Source organism: Rosa rugosa, chromosome 5 (assembly GCF_958449725.1).
Source record: "Rosa rugosa chromosome 5, drRosRugo1.1, whole genome shotgun sequence".
In the NCBI taxonomy this organism is placed as follows: Eukaryota; Viridiplantae; Streptophyta; class Magnoliopsida; order Rosales; family Rosaceae; genus Rosa; species Rosa rugosa.
In genome coordinates, this window is record NC_084824.1 from 38,583,333 (window position 1) to 38,597,075 (window position 13,743).

The window sequence follows — 13,743 nt, forward strand, 5'->3', positions numbered from 1 at the left end:
TTCTCCTTGGTCAGGGTTGGCAATTTGCGACTTCTTTAGTCGTTGAGCTGCTTCTTTCCATTCCACCAGGCATTTATCACCGCAATTGGGAGACCAGCACATTCTCTAGCCACCTTCCTCGCTACATCCTCGACTTTGGTGGATTCAGAAAACCTTCCTGCATTTCTCACAAACAAGGCCCAAGAATCTTCTTCGGATAGGGTGCTGAGGGTGATCTTTTCTTGGCATCTCATGACATGACGGACCTTCCTTATCCTTGTGGTGAGTAGGACTTTGGAATTGCAATTTTGAAGTTCCTTGTAGCTTGGTATTCCTATTCTTGACAAATCGATTCTCTCCCAAATGTCGTCCAAGATTATAAGGATCTTATTTCTCCTCATTATCTCCATACTCAGTCTTGCTGCTCTTCGACTTTGTGTACTTTCCTCCAATTTGATGGCGAGCTGATCTGCGAATGTGCCTTGAATTTTTATCAGTGTAGTTTCCTCCAATTCGACGCCCAACTGATCTGCCAATATGCCTTGAATTTTTCTCAAGTCAGGCCTTTGGGTAACAACAACCATAATCACATGATCAAAAAGGCCATCATTCTGAGCTTGTTGACAGACATGTTCCACCATGATTGTCTTTCCAACGCCTCCCATGCCGTAGACCCCAACAGCAGTGACCTTGTCATCATTTAGCGCATTCATAACCTCATCCATGGCTTGTCTTGTTGCTTCAAATACTTCAAAACCACCCGTGTTGATTTCCACAACCCGTTGTTTTACTTTACTCCACACAGATTTCATAATGGCTTCGACAAGATCTCTCTCAGACCTACAAAGGAAGAATTAAGGGCCCACCACGTCAACGGTCAAAACGACGGTGTTCGGCACACCCTCGGTGCACATAATACTTTTCGTTAATGTGCATGGATTCCAATTCACAATAACTTTCACCAAAGCACCTCTTGGTCGACTTGACGGGAAAAAAACAAAAAGGGCAGCCAACATTACAAAGCTAAAACACTTATGTCCATATAGAAGGAAAGAAAGAACATTATGAATCTTCAGTTCCTACATGCACCATCTCATATCACTAATATATGTAAGAAAATGATAAATATGCACAGCTGAACACACAAACTAATCACGGCAGAGTTTCTAGTGTATCAATCAATCATGCGGCCTCAGGTAGATCACCAACCATGAAAATATACAGTTTGACACCTAAGCCAAACAACAGTACAGAAATCAATTTCAATTCAACCACGTTTTGATCTGAAAAGATTTTGTTAAGGTGAAAACTACAGAGTGAAAAACGTTTTGTGATGAACTTCGAAAGCTATATATTAACAATTCCACTCAAAAAACAATACATGTTTTTTTTTTTTTTTTTTTTAATAAATTAACAATACATGTTAACGGAACTAGGATGAGCATTTGTTATGAATATGTCAATACTTGCAAAGCTAAAAGAGAAAACCAATTGCCAAGATTTCCAATGAAGTCAGGAAGACTGCTAGCCCAGCCAAAATAGAGAAAACAGGACAACAAACCAAATATTATCATCTGTATAATTTCGTCTTGCAAGCTAAAAGAGAAACAGAGTACAGGATTTCTTATGAACTCGCAGGACAACTAGCGAAGCAAAAACAGAGGAAACAGAGCCTCAAGGAAAACAGGACTTATATCAAGCAACTTCAGACGGACAAAGTTCAAAGCTCAAACTGTTTTATGTCCATGTATCAAACGAATGAACATTTAGTAACTTGAAAGATAAGTTTATAACATTCATATAACATTTTTAGAAGCCAATTGCGGAATCTTCTTCTGGACCATTTAACTCTCTTTTTGCTACTTCTCTGCGCAACACCTGATAAATAATACCCAAATAAGCACAAAGATACAAATTATAGCAATAGAGCATAACACCAACTATGCTAGTAAAACATTCAACCTGTTGCTCAACCCAGAAGAAAATATCAGAATCATTAACACTTGATGTTGAACAGCGACTTAGCCATGTCTCGATTAACTTACTACAGTTTCCATACTTTGGTGAATGTAATCACATTTTAGTAAGTACTTTGGAGAACCAAATCTCCCAAAATCAAAGCTAGCTAAAATGACCAAACAACATATATTGAGTGATACTTGCATGACTAATGCAGGTGACCCAAACCATAGATAACACATTGAGTTTTATAGTATTGGTACTGCTACTGGCCAAGATATAAGAAGCCCTTCAAGGACATTAGCTAGGCCTTTAAATCGAAACTCAGAAGAGCTATAAAACAACTACCATTGAGACCATGAATCAATCCAATGCCGTTGCTACAATTTCAGCATAAAGATATATTCACAGTGCTTTTGATTTGTTAACAGTTTTATATGCACATACCAGTGGCAAGAATCAAATATCATCATGATCGAGCATGTCAACTGATCTCTTCACTCTCAAAGGTTCCAAGAATGGCTGTTACAATCCCTTTGACTGTTTTGGAAGTCACGATCCAGCAAGCTTCTAGTGTGTCAATTGGATTTGCAGACTCAGCCAACCCTGAACGTAAAGAAAAATCAAGCGAAAGAGTGAACTACTTTGAGAATGTTCTTTCTTTTTAGTAGGAAAACACTACTTGCAGTTACAATTATCATATGAGTTGATTATCCTAAATGTGAATTGACTGCTTCTCTTGAATAAGTTAATGACTATAAGAAATCTTTGTATATTCTGTTTTTAAGTCAAAATCAACCAACGCTTCTAGTATATTAACTGAGAATTCACCTTGTAAGTTCATCAATCTGCATCCACATTCACACAATATATATATATATATATATATATATACATTTTATCCAGAGCGGAGGTCCGCTTTGAAATTACGGAGTGAACTTTGAGTTTTGGGTCGCTTTTAGGTCGCATATCCACATCTCGACCGTTCAGTTTTTAGGTACTAGTGTATAGATCGTCCCTGCAAATTTTCAGCCAAATTGATGGCCGTTAAGGCATTGATTGAGCGTACTCAAAGATTGAGCGTAATCCACTACTAAATTTCGGCCTGTGTTTAACATTTGTCATAGAAAAACTTGATTGCTTGTTTTGTCAGTTATCTCAAGTTGCGTACAATAATAATAGCATTCATGCATGCATATAGTTACCGTTGAGAATCTCTTTCTTTGCCTTTTCCTGCATCAGCTCTCTTATAGGTTATGCATATCCTTCCATCTGATCAATTTGAAAAGAAAAAGACGTAAATAATTAGCTGTTAATAAGTGTTTCAACATATAAGGGGGGGGGGGGGGATGTGGCAGATTTTTTTTTTCTTTTTTTATCGAAATTGGGTGTCAATGAAGTTAACGTTACACAATAACTCACTCAAACAGTTGAGCTACGACAAAATTGAGTCATGACTAGAAAACCCTAAAGCAATACAACATAACATTACCCTAAAGTGGCATAAGTTTTTTTATTTTATTTTATCAAAATTGGGTGTTAATCATTAAAAAATAAATGAAGGTAAAAAATAACTCACCCACACAGCTGGGCTACTACAAAATTAAGTCATGACTAGAAAAACTCTAAATTAATACAACATAACGTTACCCTAGGGTGAAGCTCCAAATAACTAGTAACCTGACACTATCAGGAATAGACTTTGGAGTCTAAACACAGTCAAAATACTTCCCCAATTAAGGGTAACAATACAAACTGATCGAATTGGAAAAAAAATCAAGTGGCAGAAGTTTAAAGCAAAAGCCAAACGAAAATGCAGCACTAGCATGATAAATAAATTGATGAGCTGAAACAAATATGCCTAAATATCCATTCACTTTGTAACATTAAGAGACAACCTATCTACAAAAAGTTCTGTATTTATTTTTTCTTTGTGTACACATCCATCATCTAGCTAGTGTCATTTTGTTCGTTGGTCAATAAGCTAGTGTCGTTTTGTTTGTTGGTCAATAAGCTGGTATCAGTTGACTACGTACCAAGAGAAAATTTCAAAATATTGTGATCATGATAAATGGTAACATAAAGAACTTAAAAATGGCATGCTAGTTAAGATTCTTTTGGTGTGAATTACATGAGTTTTGATGCACCAACCAGATTAATAGGTGCATATATAATCCACCTAAATATAAGCTCTAGATCAAGAAGTGCAAATAGGAGTAGCCCAATATGTCTATGGAAATATATTCATGGCATGGCTGGAATAGAAAATAAGAAACAAAGACAGCATGATAATTGACAAAATATATAAGACAGATGAAGGTTATGACACAGATACCTTTTCGCTAGAGAATTCAAATGTTGTTGATCATTGAGTTTAACAGAAGCAGAAGCAGAGTTTATAAACTGGGGGCACTTATCCACATACAAGTATTCCAATAGAGGGCACTCAATATCAAAAGAACCATTTTCGGTGCAGAACCATGTGAGCTCTGGAAGATTTATCAAAGCTAATTTCTTCAATTTTGGAAAAAAGATACATCTGTTCAAGCTGTTGCATGCTTCAATAACTCTGCCCAAGTTAGAGCAGCACTCTAAAGAGAGGTCTTCCAATTGCACAAGAGATCGAACTACATCAAATGGGAATAGACTTTTCAGTTTTGTACACTTGCAAACTGCCAAAACTTTAACATTCCCAAAGACTGCAAGTGGAGCCGGACCATTCCAGATGCTTATTAGTTCGAAGAGAGCGCACAATCTCATCTCGCTCAATTTTGTCCAGAGAATCGTTCCAGGCTCAAGCCCTTCAGATCCATACACATATTTCATGTGTTTCATATTCACACAAAATATTGTTTCTAGATTTGTTAGTCTCTGCAACAATTTTGGTGGTAAAAGTGCATTCACCAAATTACGACAGGTTTGCACTTTCAATAACTTGAGATTGGATAGAGACCCACGTGGTAATTCGCCAACACATAACTCCTTTAGGCGTTGCAAGTGAAGGAGATGCAACTCTTCCAAGCTCTCGAACACAGGTTTACTAGGATCCCATGTTGTTGCATTTATCAACTCTTCCAAGTTCTCATGGACGCCAATTACAAAGAGATACTTGAGCCCGTGTAATCTCCCATGCTCATATTCCTTCAGAATGTTGTTTAATCCCTTACACTCTCTGTACTCTACTTTTTCTGCTTTCTGCGTCACCACGTTAATAAACCAATCCGATAAGCCATTGATTGTTCTGTCAAGAGTCAAGGTTCTTGAAGGTTGATCATTCGAAGAAAGCACCATTTCCAAAGAGAGATCCCTGCTGATGCATATGTCAAATTTTACCCAATTCGGCTCAAAGCTAATATCTCTGGGTAAGCAAGCTGCATCAGATATGTAAACCTTCAAAATGTTTAAACGGGACAAGCCAGTTATCTCATCAAAGTCGGCATTTGTTTGTCCTACTGCTTCCTCAACTTTACTTCCCCAGTCTCCAAACTCACATTTCATGTACAATTCTTCCAGTCTATACAACCGCGATATCACTTCAGATGGAATTTTGTGAACAAATCCACCGGTGACGTCCAGCATCCTTAGACTGGTCAAATTTCCTATCTCTTCCGGCAACTCCTTAAGAGGAAATTCTCTCAAACTAAGAATCTCAACTTTCTTCAGCTTCCCAAGTACGGATATGTCAGTTATTTTTTTGCAACAATCCAAATGCAAGGCTTGGAGGTTGGTGAGGAGATTGAATGAAGAGGGTAGTACTGAAATACCGGTATAGCTAAGATCAAAGACCCTTAGTGCATTTGGACTTTGAAAAAAAGTTTTTGGAATGTCACATATACCAGTATTACTTTGCAGCAGTAAAAGTTGGAGTTCAGTACATACCGAAGTTTCAGGAAGCTTGTAAAGTTTGTTCCTCATTAGTGAGATCGCTGAGTAGCCTTCATGAGCATCCATTGGCCAATCCTTCAATTCACAACCAGCTTTTACGAAAAAAGCATGACCTTCAGACAACGCAATAGACATGGCCACATTTCGGACGTCAAAATGCATCCTTATGCATTCCTTCTTGCCATCCAGAAGCAACCCCGAAGCTTTAAGGTATGCGACCAAAGAATGTGCTCTGTCTCTGGCTTCTTGCAATGTGTCTGAATACTGAAGCAAACCTCTTCCAATCCCATACTTAAACAAGTCTTCAATTGGGATATCATAATCTTCTGGAAACATGCAGCAAAGCAAGAGAAATGACTTGGCATCATCAAACCTCAAGGTATGATAGCTTAACTCCATCCTTTTAAATGTATCTCTCTCATCTTTAGTGGGGACAAGTTGAGATGCATTTAGTTCTTGAGCTGCTTTTTGCAATTCATCGTCATCATCTCCAAATGCCTTTGAAACTGCTTTGTTCCATTCTTCCACGTACTTATGTCCAAATGCCCTTGCAGCTTCTTCCAATACACTTGGGAGACCAGAGCATTCTCTAACTACGTTCCTTTCTTCATCATAGGAATCGGTAGATCCAAGAAAAGGCTTTCTCGACTTCTTCATGAATAACTTCAAAGAATCTTGCTCTGATAGGATATTGAGAGGAATGTGTTCTTGGCACCCCATAGAATGACAAATATTCCTCATCCTTGTGGTGAGTAGGACCTTGGAATTGCATCTTTGAAGCTCGTCATAGCTAGGAATTCCAATGCTTGACAAATCTATTTTCTCCTGAATGTCGTCCAAGATAATAAGGATCCTCTTTCCTCCCATGATCCTCTCCTTCAATCTACTGGCTCTTTCTATTTCTTCATCCTCCACCAATTCCAATCCCAGCTGATTTACCAATGCGCCTTGAATTTTTTGCAAATCAGGGTTACGGGTTATAACAGCCATAACAATATGATCAAAAAGCCCAATTCTTTTGGCTTGTGCACTGACATGTTTCACCATGGCTGTCTTGCCAACGCCTCCTCTTCCATAGACCCCAATGGCGGTGATCTTATCATCATTCAGCATCTTCTTAACCTCATCCATGGCTTCTCTTGTTGCTTCAAATTCTTCAAAATCTCCCCTTGGTGCTTGAGGTACTCTTCCGCGCACAAATTTCACAATGTCTTCAATGAGTTCCCTTTCCGACCTGCATTGAGAAGGGTCAAACTCCATTAGGCAACTAGTGAATGCAAAAGTACGTACAACAACTTTTGTAATGATAGAAATCATACTTATAGTTCTTTGAATCCCACCCAGAAAGATGTCCCACTTTTGTTAAATCAGCTCTCCACTGCTCGATCTTCTCTATGCTATACCTTAGGTTGCTTGAATGCTTTGTAAAGGCCACTTCGAGTTTATTTTTTTGATATCGTACATCAGAGGGATCCACATAATAAAAAATTGGCAGAATTGTATCCTTGTCTTCCATGCATTGAAAAATCTTTGTAAGTTCATCTAAACACCATGAAGAAAAAGCATAGTTTTCCGACAGAACAATGATCGCAAACCTTGATTCTTCAATTGCTGTCAGCAGACTTTGAGAAATATTCTTCCCTTTCTCAAGTTGTTGATCATCCTTGAATGTTCTAATTACTTTCGTGTTTTGCAATTCATGATATAAGTGGGAAAGAAAACCCTTGCGAGTGTCTTCACCCCTAAAACTCAAAAACACATCATACTTCCACTGAGGAGCTGGTTCAGCTGAATTTCCAAAAAAATTGGGAAAAAGAAAGAAAAAGAAAATAGGTATCAAGAACAGTCAAGGAACCAACAAAGAGAAGCAAAAGGGAAACGCAATAAAAAACAGACAAGGAAGGTTGACAGAGCATAAGGAACTGATAGAAGCACAAGAAGACATAGAGCTAAGAAACTGAGTAACTCACAGTTTCCATTGGTGGCTTCAACTGCTTCAAAATCTTCGGTCAGCTGTGGCATTGTAGGCTCAATTTCATTAGTGGGTTGTCTTCTTACTTTAACTAGTTCAAAGTCTTCACTTGACTCCGACATTGAAGGCTCAATTTCAATAGTGGCTTGTCTTGTTGCTTCATATGCTTGGAAATCTCCTGTGGACTCAATTGCATCGGGTAGTAATTTACTGCGGACAGATTCCACAATGGCTTCGACAAGTTCTCTGTGAGTACTGCATGGAAGAATTAAGGGTCAAAAATAAGCGTTAGATGAAATATATAGAACTGAAATTAAAGGCACAATGCTTACTTATAATCCTGTGTATTCCACCCAGAGAAACCTGCCACTTTGTTTAAAGCATATCTCCATTGCTTCACCTTCTCCAATGGGTGTCGCCCAGAGGTTTCATGTTTAGAGAAAGCTTCTTCGAAACTCCTCTTCTGATATCTTACATCAGAGGGCTCCACGTGATAAAAGAGTGGAAGAATTCTGTTCTGATCTTCCATGCACTCACAGATCTTTGCAAGTTCCTCCAAACACCAAATAGAAGAAGCATAATTGTGCGAGAAAACAATGATTGCAAACCTTGATTCTTCAATTGCTGCAATGAGAGTAGGAGAAATAGCATCCCCAACTTCAAGATCTGAATCATCCATGAATGTTTTAATTCCCCTCGCCTGCAGTCGATCGTACACTTCAAATGTGATACCCTTCCGAGAGTCAACACCCCTGAAACTCAAAAACACATCATACTTCCAGCGAGGAGCTGATGATGATGAAGGAACAGATGAAGAGGAGGCCATTGAAAACCAGCAACAAAGAAACTAAGAGTGAGAAGCAAAGAGGAGGCCCAGTTTGGTATTGCTTTTGGAACCTGCTTATAGTGGAGACTAAGATTGACTCTGTGAATAAAGCACCGAATCTTATAGTGCATGTGTTTGATTACTCCACTGCTCCCACGGCCCCTGTTAGGATCAAAACCCTAACTGAGTGAAATTGAGGAGAAAAATAAATGTAAGGCAGAGAAATGACGGAGATATATTGATCGATGATTGACAAATTGGGTTACAAGGGTATATATAGACCCAGAAGAAGCTAGGAGATAAGGCTACGTGGCCATCATGCGGACGTTCAACTAAATAGAACCCTAATTACTTCATTAAGCTCAAACTGTTTAATTAGTAGCTCACGTGACCGGCATGAGGACAGCTAACAACTAAAGCAACTACTATTCCTAAAGTGATCAGGAAAGCTAAAATAAGCTGAAATCATAACAACTCCGGCCAGCCCCCTTTAGAAATAGCTTGTCCTCAAGCTTCAAAATCTGGGAACCTTTGCATCAGCTCATCAGCTTCCTCCCAAGTGGCCTCCTCTATTGCCGTACCGAGCCACTGGATCAACCACTTAGTCATAGGTTCATTGTTCTTTTTAACAAGCTTCCTGTCAAGCACCTTGGCTGGATACCATCGAGGGTTATGTGGATCAACATTAGGAGGCAAATGTGCAGACACAACAGCCGCATCACCAATTTTCTTCTTGCGTAGAGATACATGGAAGACGGGATGGACTCTAGCTGAGGCAAGCAACTTGAGCTTGTATTCAACTGGACCTACCTTCTGCCCCACTAGAAATGGGCCATAGTACCTGGGTGAGAGCTTATGGGACACTCTTTTCTCCACGGAGTGTTGCCTGTAAGGATGGAGTTTTAAGTAAACCCAGTCTCCTTCTTCAAAAGACCTCTCAGTGTGGTGCTTGTCATAAAAGTTCTTCATCCTGCATTGAGCAATCTGCAAATTTCTTTTCAAGACTGCTAGAAGCTCATCCCTGGATTTTAATTGGTTATCAACAGCTTCAACTGCTGTTGTGCCCTCGGTATAAAATTTCACAGCTGGTGGTTCATAGCCATAAAGGGCTTGAAAAGGTGTCATGCCGATTTCAGAATGGTAAGCAGTATTATACCAATACTCAGCCCAAGGTAAGGCATCCACCCAAGTGTGTGGCTTCTCTCCTGCTATACACACCTCAAGTATTGTTCCAAGGTCCTGTTAAGATTCTCAGTTTGACCATCAGATTAAGGATGGTATGCTGAGCTCTTGTGAAGTGTTGTGCCTTATAGTTTAAAGAAAGCTTCCCAAAAAGCACTCAAGAATATAGGATCTCTGTCAGAAATGATGCACTCAGGCATCCCATGTAGCTTAAAAACCCCATTCACAAAGTGTTGAACTATCGTAGAAGTTGTGTATGGGTGAGCAACAGGGATGAAATGACCATATTTGGTCAGCCTATCAACCACGACCAAGATTACTGTCTTACATGAGGAGGCTGGCAAACCTTCAATAAAATCCATGGAGATGTTGGTCCAAGCCTTGTTTGGTATGGTGTTAGGCTGTAGAAGTCCTGGGGGTGAATAGTCTCATAATGATTTTGCTGGTAGACATGGCAAGAAGCAACAAAAGCCTTTATGTCCTTATGCATTCCAGGCCAAGCAAATGACCTGTAAACCCTCTTGTGAGTTCTTGTAATCCCAGCATGCCCCCCATTAAGGCCTCCATGGAACTCAGTCAAGATCTTGTGCCTCCAATTGTTATAAGCTGGGACATACACCTTACCCTTGTACATTAACTGTGAATTTGAGACTGTATAGTGTGGAGATGGTGTATTATCTCGGGAAATCTGTTGCAGGATAGCACTGGCTTCAGGATCTAGTAGACAAGATTCTTGCATTTCAGAAATGTAAGTGTGTACTGGAGAAGATGTTCCCGTGAGGGCAGAAAGAGCTCCATACTTAGTGATGAAGGCAGTGTCATGATTTAATTCTTCCTTCCTTGATAAAGCATCAGAAGCTGCATTACTTTTTCCTGGCTTATAGTGAATGGAATAATCATACCCCATGAGCTTCAGCAACCATTTTTGTTGAGCTGGTGTGGTAATCTTCTGGTCCAAGAAGTATTGGATGGTCCTGTGATCTGTACAGATCCTGAAATGTTTGCCCAACAAATATGGCCCCCAGTGTTGTACTGCATACACCACAACAAGCAGTTCCTTGTCATAGACTGAAAGCACAATATGCCTAGGGGCCAAAGCTTTACTCAGGAAGGCAATTGGGTGGCCATCTTGGGACAGAATTGCACCAATACCAATCTCAAAAGCATCACATTCCACCACAAATTCCTTACTAAAATTAGGTAGTGCCAAAACAGGAGTATGCATGAGAGCATATTTCAATTTCTCAAAAGCTTGCTCAGCTTCATTAGTCCATTGGAAGCCTCCTACTTTGAGCATATTGGTGAGAGGTTTGGCAATAATACCAAAGTTCCTCACATACTTCCTGTAATAACCAGCTAATCCCAAAAACCCTCTGAGTCCCTTGATTGTCTTTGGTTTGTTCCAGTTCTGAATACATTCAATCTTGGCAGGATCAACTGCTACTCCACTTGCACTAATGATGTGCCCCAGATACTCTACTTGTGATATCCCAAAACTACACTTACTTTCCTTGACTTTAAGAGAATGCTCCTGCAACTTGATAAACACCCTTTCCAAATGTTCCAAATGTTTTTCCATTATTGGACTATAAATCAGGATATCATCAAAGAAAACCAAGGTAAATTTTCTAAGATAGTCCCTCAAGACATCATTCATTACAGATTGAAAGGTTGAAGGTGCATTGGTCAAGCCAAATGGCATAACCAAGAATTCATAGTGGCCATTGTGAGTCCTCAAAGCTGTTTTATTTACATCAGCAATATTCATCCTGATCTGGTGGTACCCTGATCTTAAATCAAGCTTGGTAAACACCTTGGAACCATGTATCTCATCCAACAACTCATCCACCACAGGAATAGGATATTTGTCCTTGACTGTTACAGCATTTAAAGATCTGTAATCAATGCACATTCGCCAAGTTCCATCTTTCTTCTTTACCAAGAGTACTGGAGAAGAGAATGGACTTACACTGGGTTTAATAACTCCATTGTCCAATAGTTCCTACACAATTTTTTCAATCTCAGCCTTTTGGAAATGGGGATACCTATATGGCCTAACACTGACAGGTGGTGTGTTTGGAAGTAACTCAATTCTATGATCTTGTGCTCTTGAAGGAGGTAGAGTGGTTGGAGTAGTGAACAAATCAAAAAACTTATTAATCACAACTTGCAATTTCGGGTCTTGTGGTAGTACGGTCTGAATTTGCAATGTTGGTTGCATTTGCACTAGCATGGCTTCTTTCTCTTTTCTGAGTAGCCTGGTCATAGCTTTGCAACTAATGACCTTAGCTTTAGCCTCCGTTTCACCTTGCAGCTGAAACTCTAAATCCTGTACTTTAAATTTCATCCTCATGGTCTCAAAGTTCCATAAAATGTCTCCCAGAGACCTTAACCAGCTGGCTCCCAACACAATCTCACAACCAGCCACAGGCAACACATAGTAATCAGCTGAAAAATGAAATTCTTGGAGCTGTAAGTCAACCTATACCTCACCTTGAGTCTTCATCTTGGCACCACTAGCCAAAATCACATTCAATGGGGTCAGCTTGTGCACTTGAGTTTTGGTACCTTTGAGCAGCTGAGGATGTATGAAGTTATGTGTGGCTCCTGAATCAACAAGTACATGCACACATCTGTTATTAAAAGTCCCTTTGAGTTGCATAGTGGCAGGGGAGTTATTCCCATCTCCCATTACTTGAAGTCTGATGAGTGGCTCATCAATATCAACTATGGGAGGGACCTCAGGTTGCACCTCATTTGTAGCATCACTATCATCCTGAGTGACCTCCATGACCATGAGTTGCCCTTTTCTGTAATTGTGACCTGGCTTGAAGGGCTCATCACAGAAGAAACATTGATTTTTGGCTCTGCGCTCTTGATATTCAGCATGGGAGAGTCTTCTGTTTCCACTAGAGAAATTATTGGTTGGAGGAATAGCACTGTGTGTTTTAGAGGAGAATGGAGGTGCCTGCAGCTTAGCACCTGTGCTAAAAAGCTGGTGCCTGCCTTGAGTCATGTTAGAGAACCCAACTGAAGAAGACTTGGTGACAAGGTTTCTAGCATAGCTTCTGTGACCTTCATATCTTGTTTCATACACCCTAGCCAACTCACAAGCTTCGTATAGAGTTCGAGGTTTCTGAGCTTGTACATCTACTCTGATGTCTTCCTTTAGGCCTCCTATAAAGCAAGATAAAAGCACTTCAGGCGGGAAACCTGGGGCTCTTCTAGAAAGCTTAGTAAACTGCTCTTTGTACTGCTCCACACTCCCTGTCTGGTTCATCCTAACCAAGGAAGCTTGATACTCAGTTTTGTTATAACCACTGAACTCTCTCATGAACAAATAAGCTAAACCTTGCCAACTATGAGGGAACTCATGGCGAAACATGTACCATCTATCTGAAGCCTTATCAGAGAGGTGCATTGTGGCAATGGAAAGTTTCCTCTCCTCAGGAATTTGATAGAACTCAAAGTATTGCTCAGCCTTGTTAAGCCATTCAACTAGATCTCCCCCACTGAAGATGCTAAATTCCAATCTCATCTGCTTCATTGTTGGCAGGTTTGGGTCTAGATAAGATGGGTTTTGCATATAAGGTGGGGTATAAACTCTGGTGCCATGAAGGTTCGGATGGGGCATCTGATAATGCATTTGTGGAGGTTGGTATGGGGAGGTTACATTCTGCTGAAAGTGTGGGGATGGTATAGTGTGAGTAGTGGTAGTGGTAGCAAAGGTTGGAAATGAGCTACTGAACTGTGGGTGGCTTGAGTATGCATAGGTGGACATTGCAGGTTGTGATGGAAAGGTGAGCATGGTATGAGAGTATGGGCCAGAATATGTCATCACAAAGGGGTCGGCATCCCTATTTGGTGAAATAGAGGTTGATGTTTAAATAGGCTGTGGGGTTGATTGAGTACAAGCATGAAAGGGTTGTGAACCTATTGT

General features: G+C 40.0%; 2 protein-coding genes across 3 annotated transcripts; both read right to left on the reverse strand.

Moving 5' to 3' along the window:
• Positions 1–35: 35 nt before the first annotated feature.
• LOC133711626 (disease resistance protein At4g27190-like) lies at positions 36–791 on the reverse strand. The gene has a single exon (XM_062137735.1). The coding sequence runs from the start codon at positions 789–791 to the stop codon at positions 36–38; it is 756 nt and encodes a 251-aa protein (XP_061993719.1).
• A 733-nt stretch (positions 792–1,524) lies between these two features.
• On the reverse strand, positions 1,525–8,854 carry LOC133708801 (probable disease resistance protein At4g27220). 2 transcript variants are annotated; one of them, XM_062134334.1, is made up of 8 exons: positions 8,128–8,854; positions 7,794–8,050; positions 7,143–7,611; positions 4,274–7,057; positions 3,144–3,210; positions 2,770–2,956; positions 2,386–2,544; positions 1,525–1,857 (listed from the first exon to the last, which is right to left on the reverse strand). In XM_062134334.1, exons 1-5 carry the CDS (start codon positions 8,619–8,621, stop codon positions 3,186–3,188), a joined length of 4,029 nt encoding a protein of 1,342 aa, XP_061990318.1. In that variant the 5' UTR covers positions 8,622–8,854; the 3' UTR covers positions 1,525–1,857; positions 2,386–2,544; positions 2,770–2,956; positions 3,144–3,185. The 2 variants fall into 2 exon arrangements, with proteins under 2 accessions (XP_061990318.1, XP_061990316.1); XM_062134332.1 differs by lacking the exon at positions 2,770–2,956.
• Positions 8,855–13,743: the final 4,889 nt, after the last annotated feature.

Coding starts and splice junctions, on each gene's coding strand:
- LOC133711626 (XM_062137735.1), bottom strand. CDS start 791: ATGAAATCTGTGTGGAGTAAAGTAAAACAACGGGTTGTGGAAATCAAC.
- LOC133708801 (XM_062134332.1), bottom strand. CDS start 8,621: ATGGCCTCCTCTTCATCTGTTCCTTCATCATCATCAGCTCCTCGCTGG. Junction 8,051..8,127: donor TGGAATACACAGGATTATAA/GTAAGCATTGTG, acceptor TCTTCCATGCAG/TACTCACAGAGAACTTGTCG. Junction 7,058..7,142: donor TGGGATTCAAAGAACTATAA/GTATGATTTCTA, acceptor TTCTCAATGCAG/GTCGGAAAGGGAACTCATTG.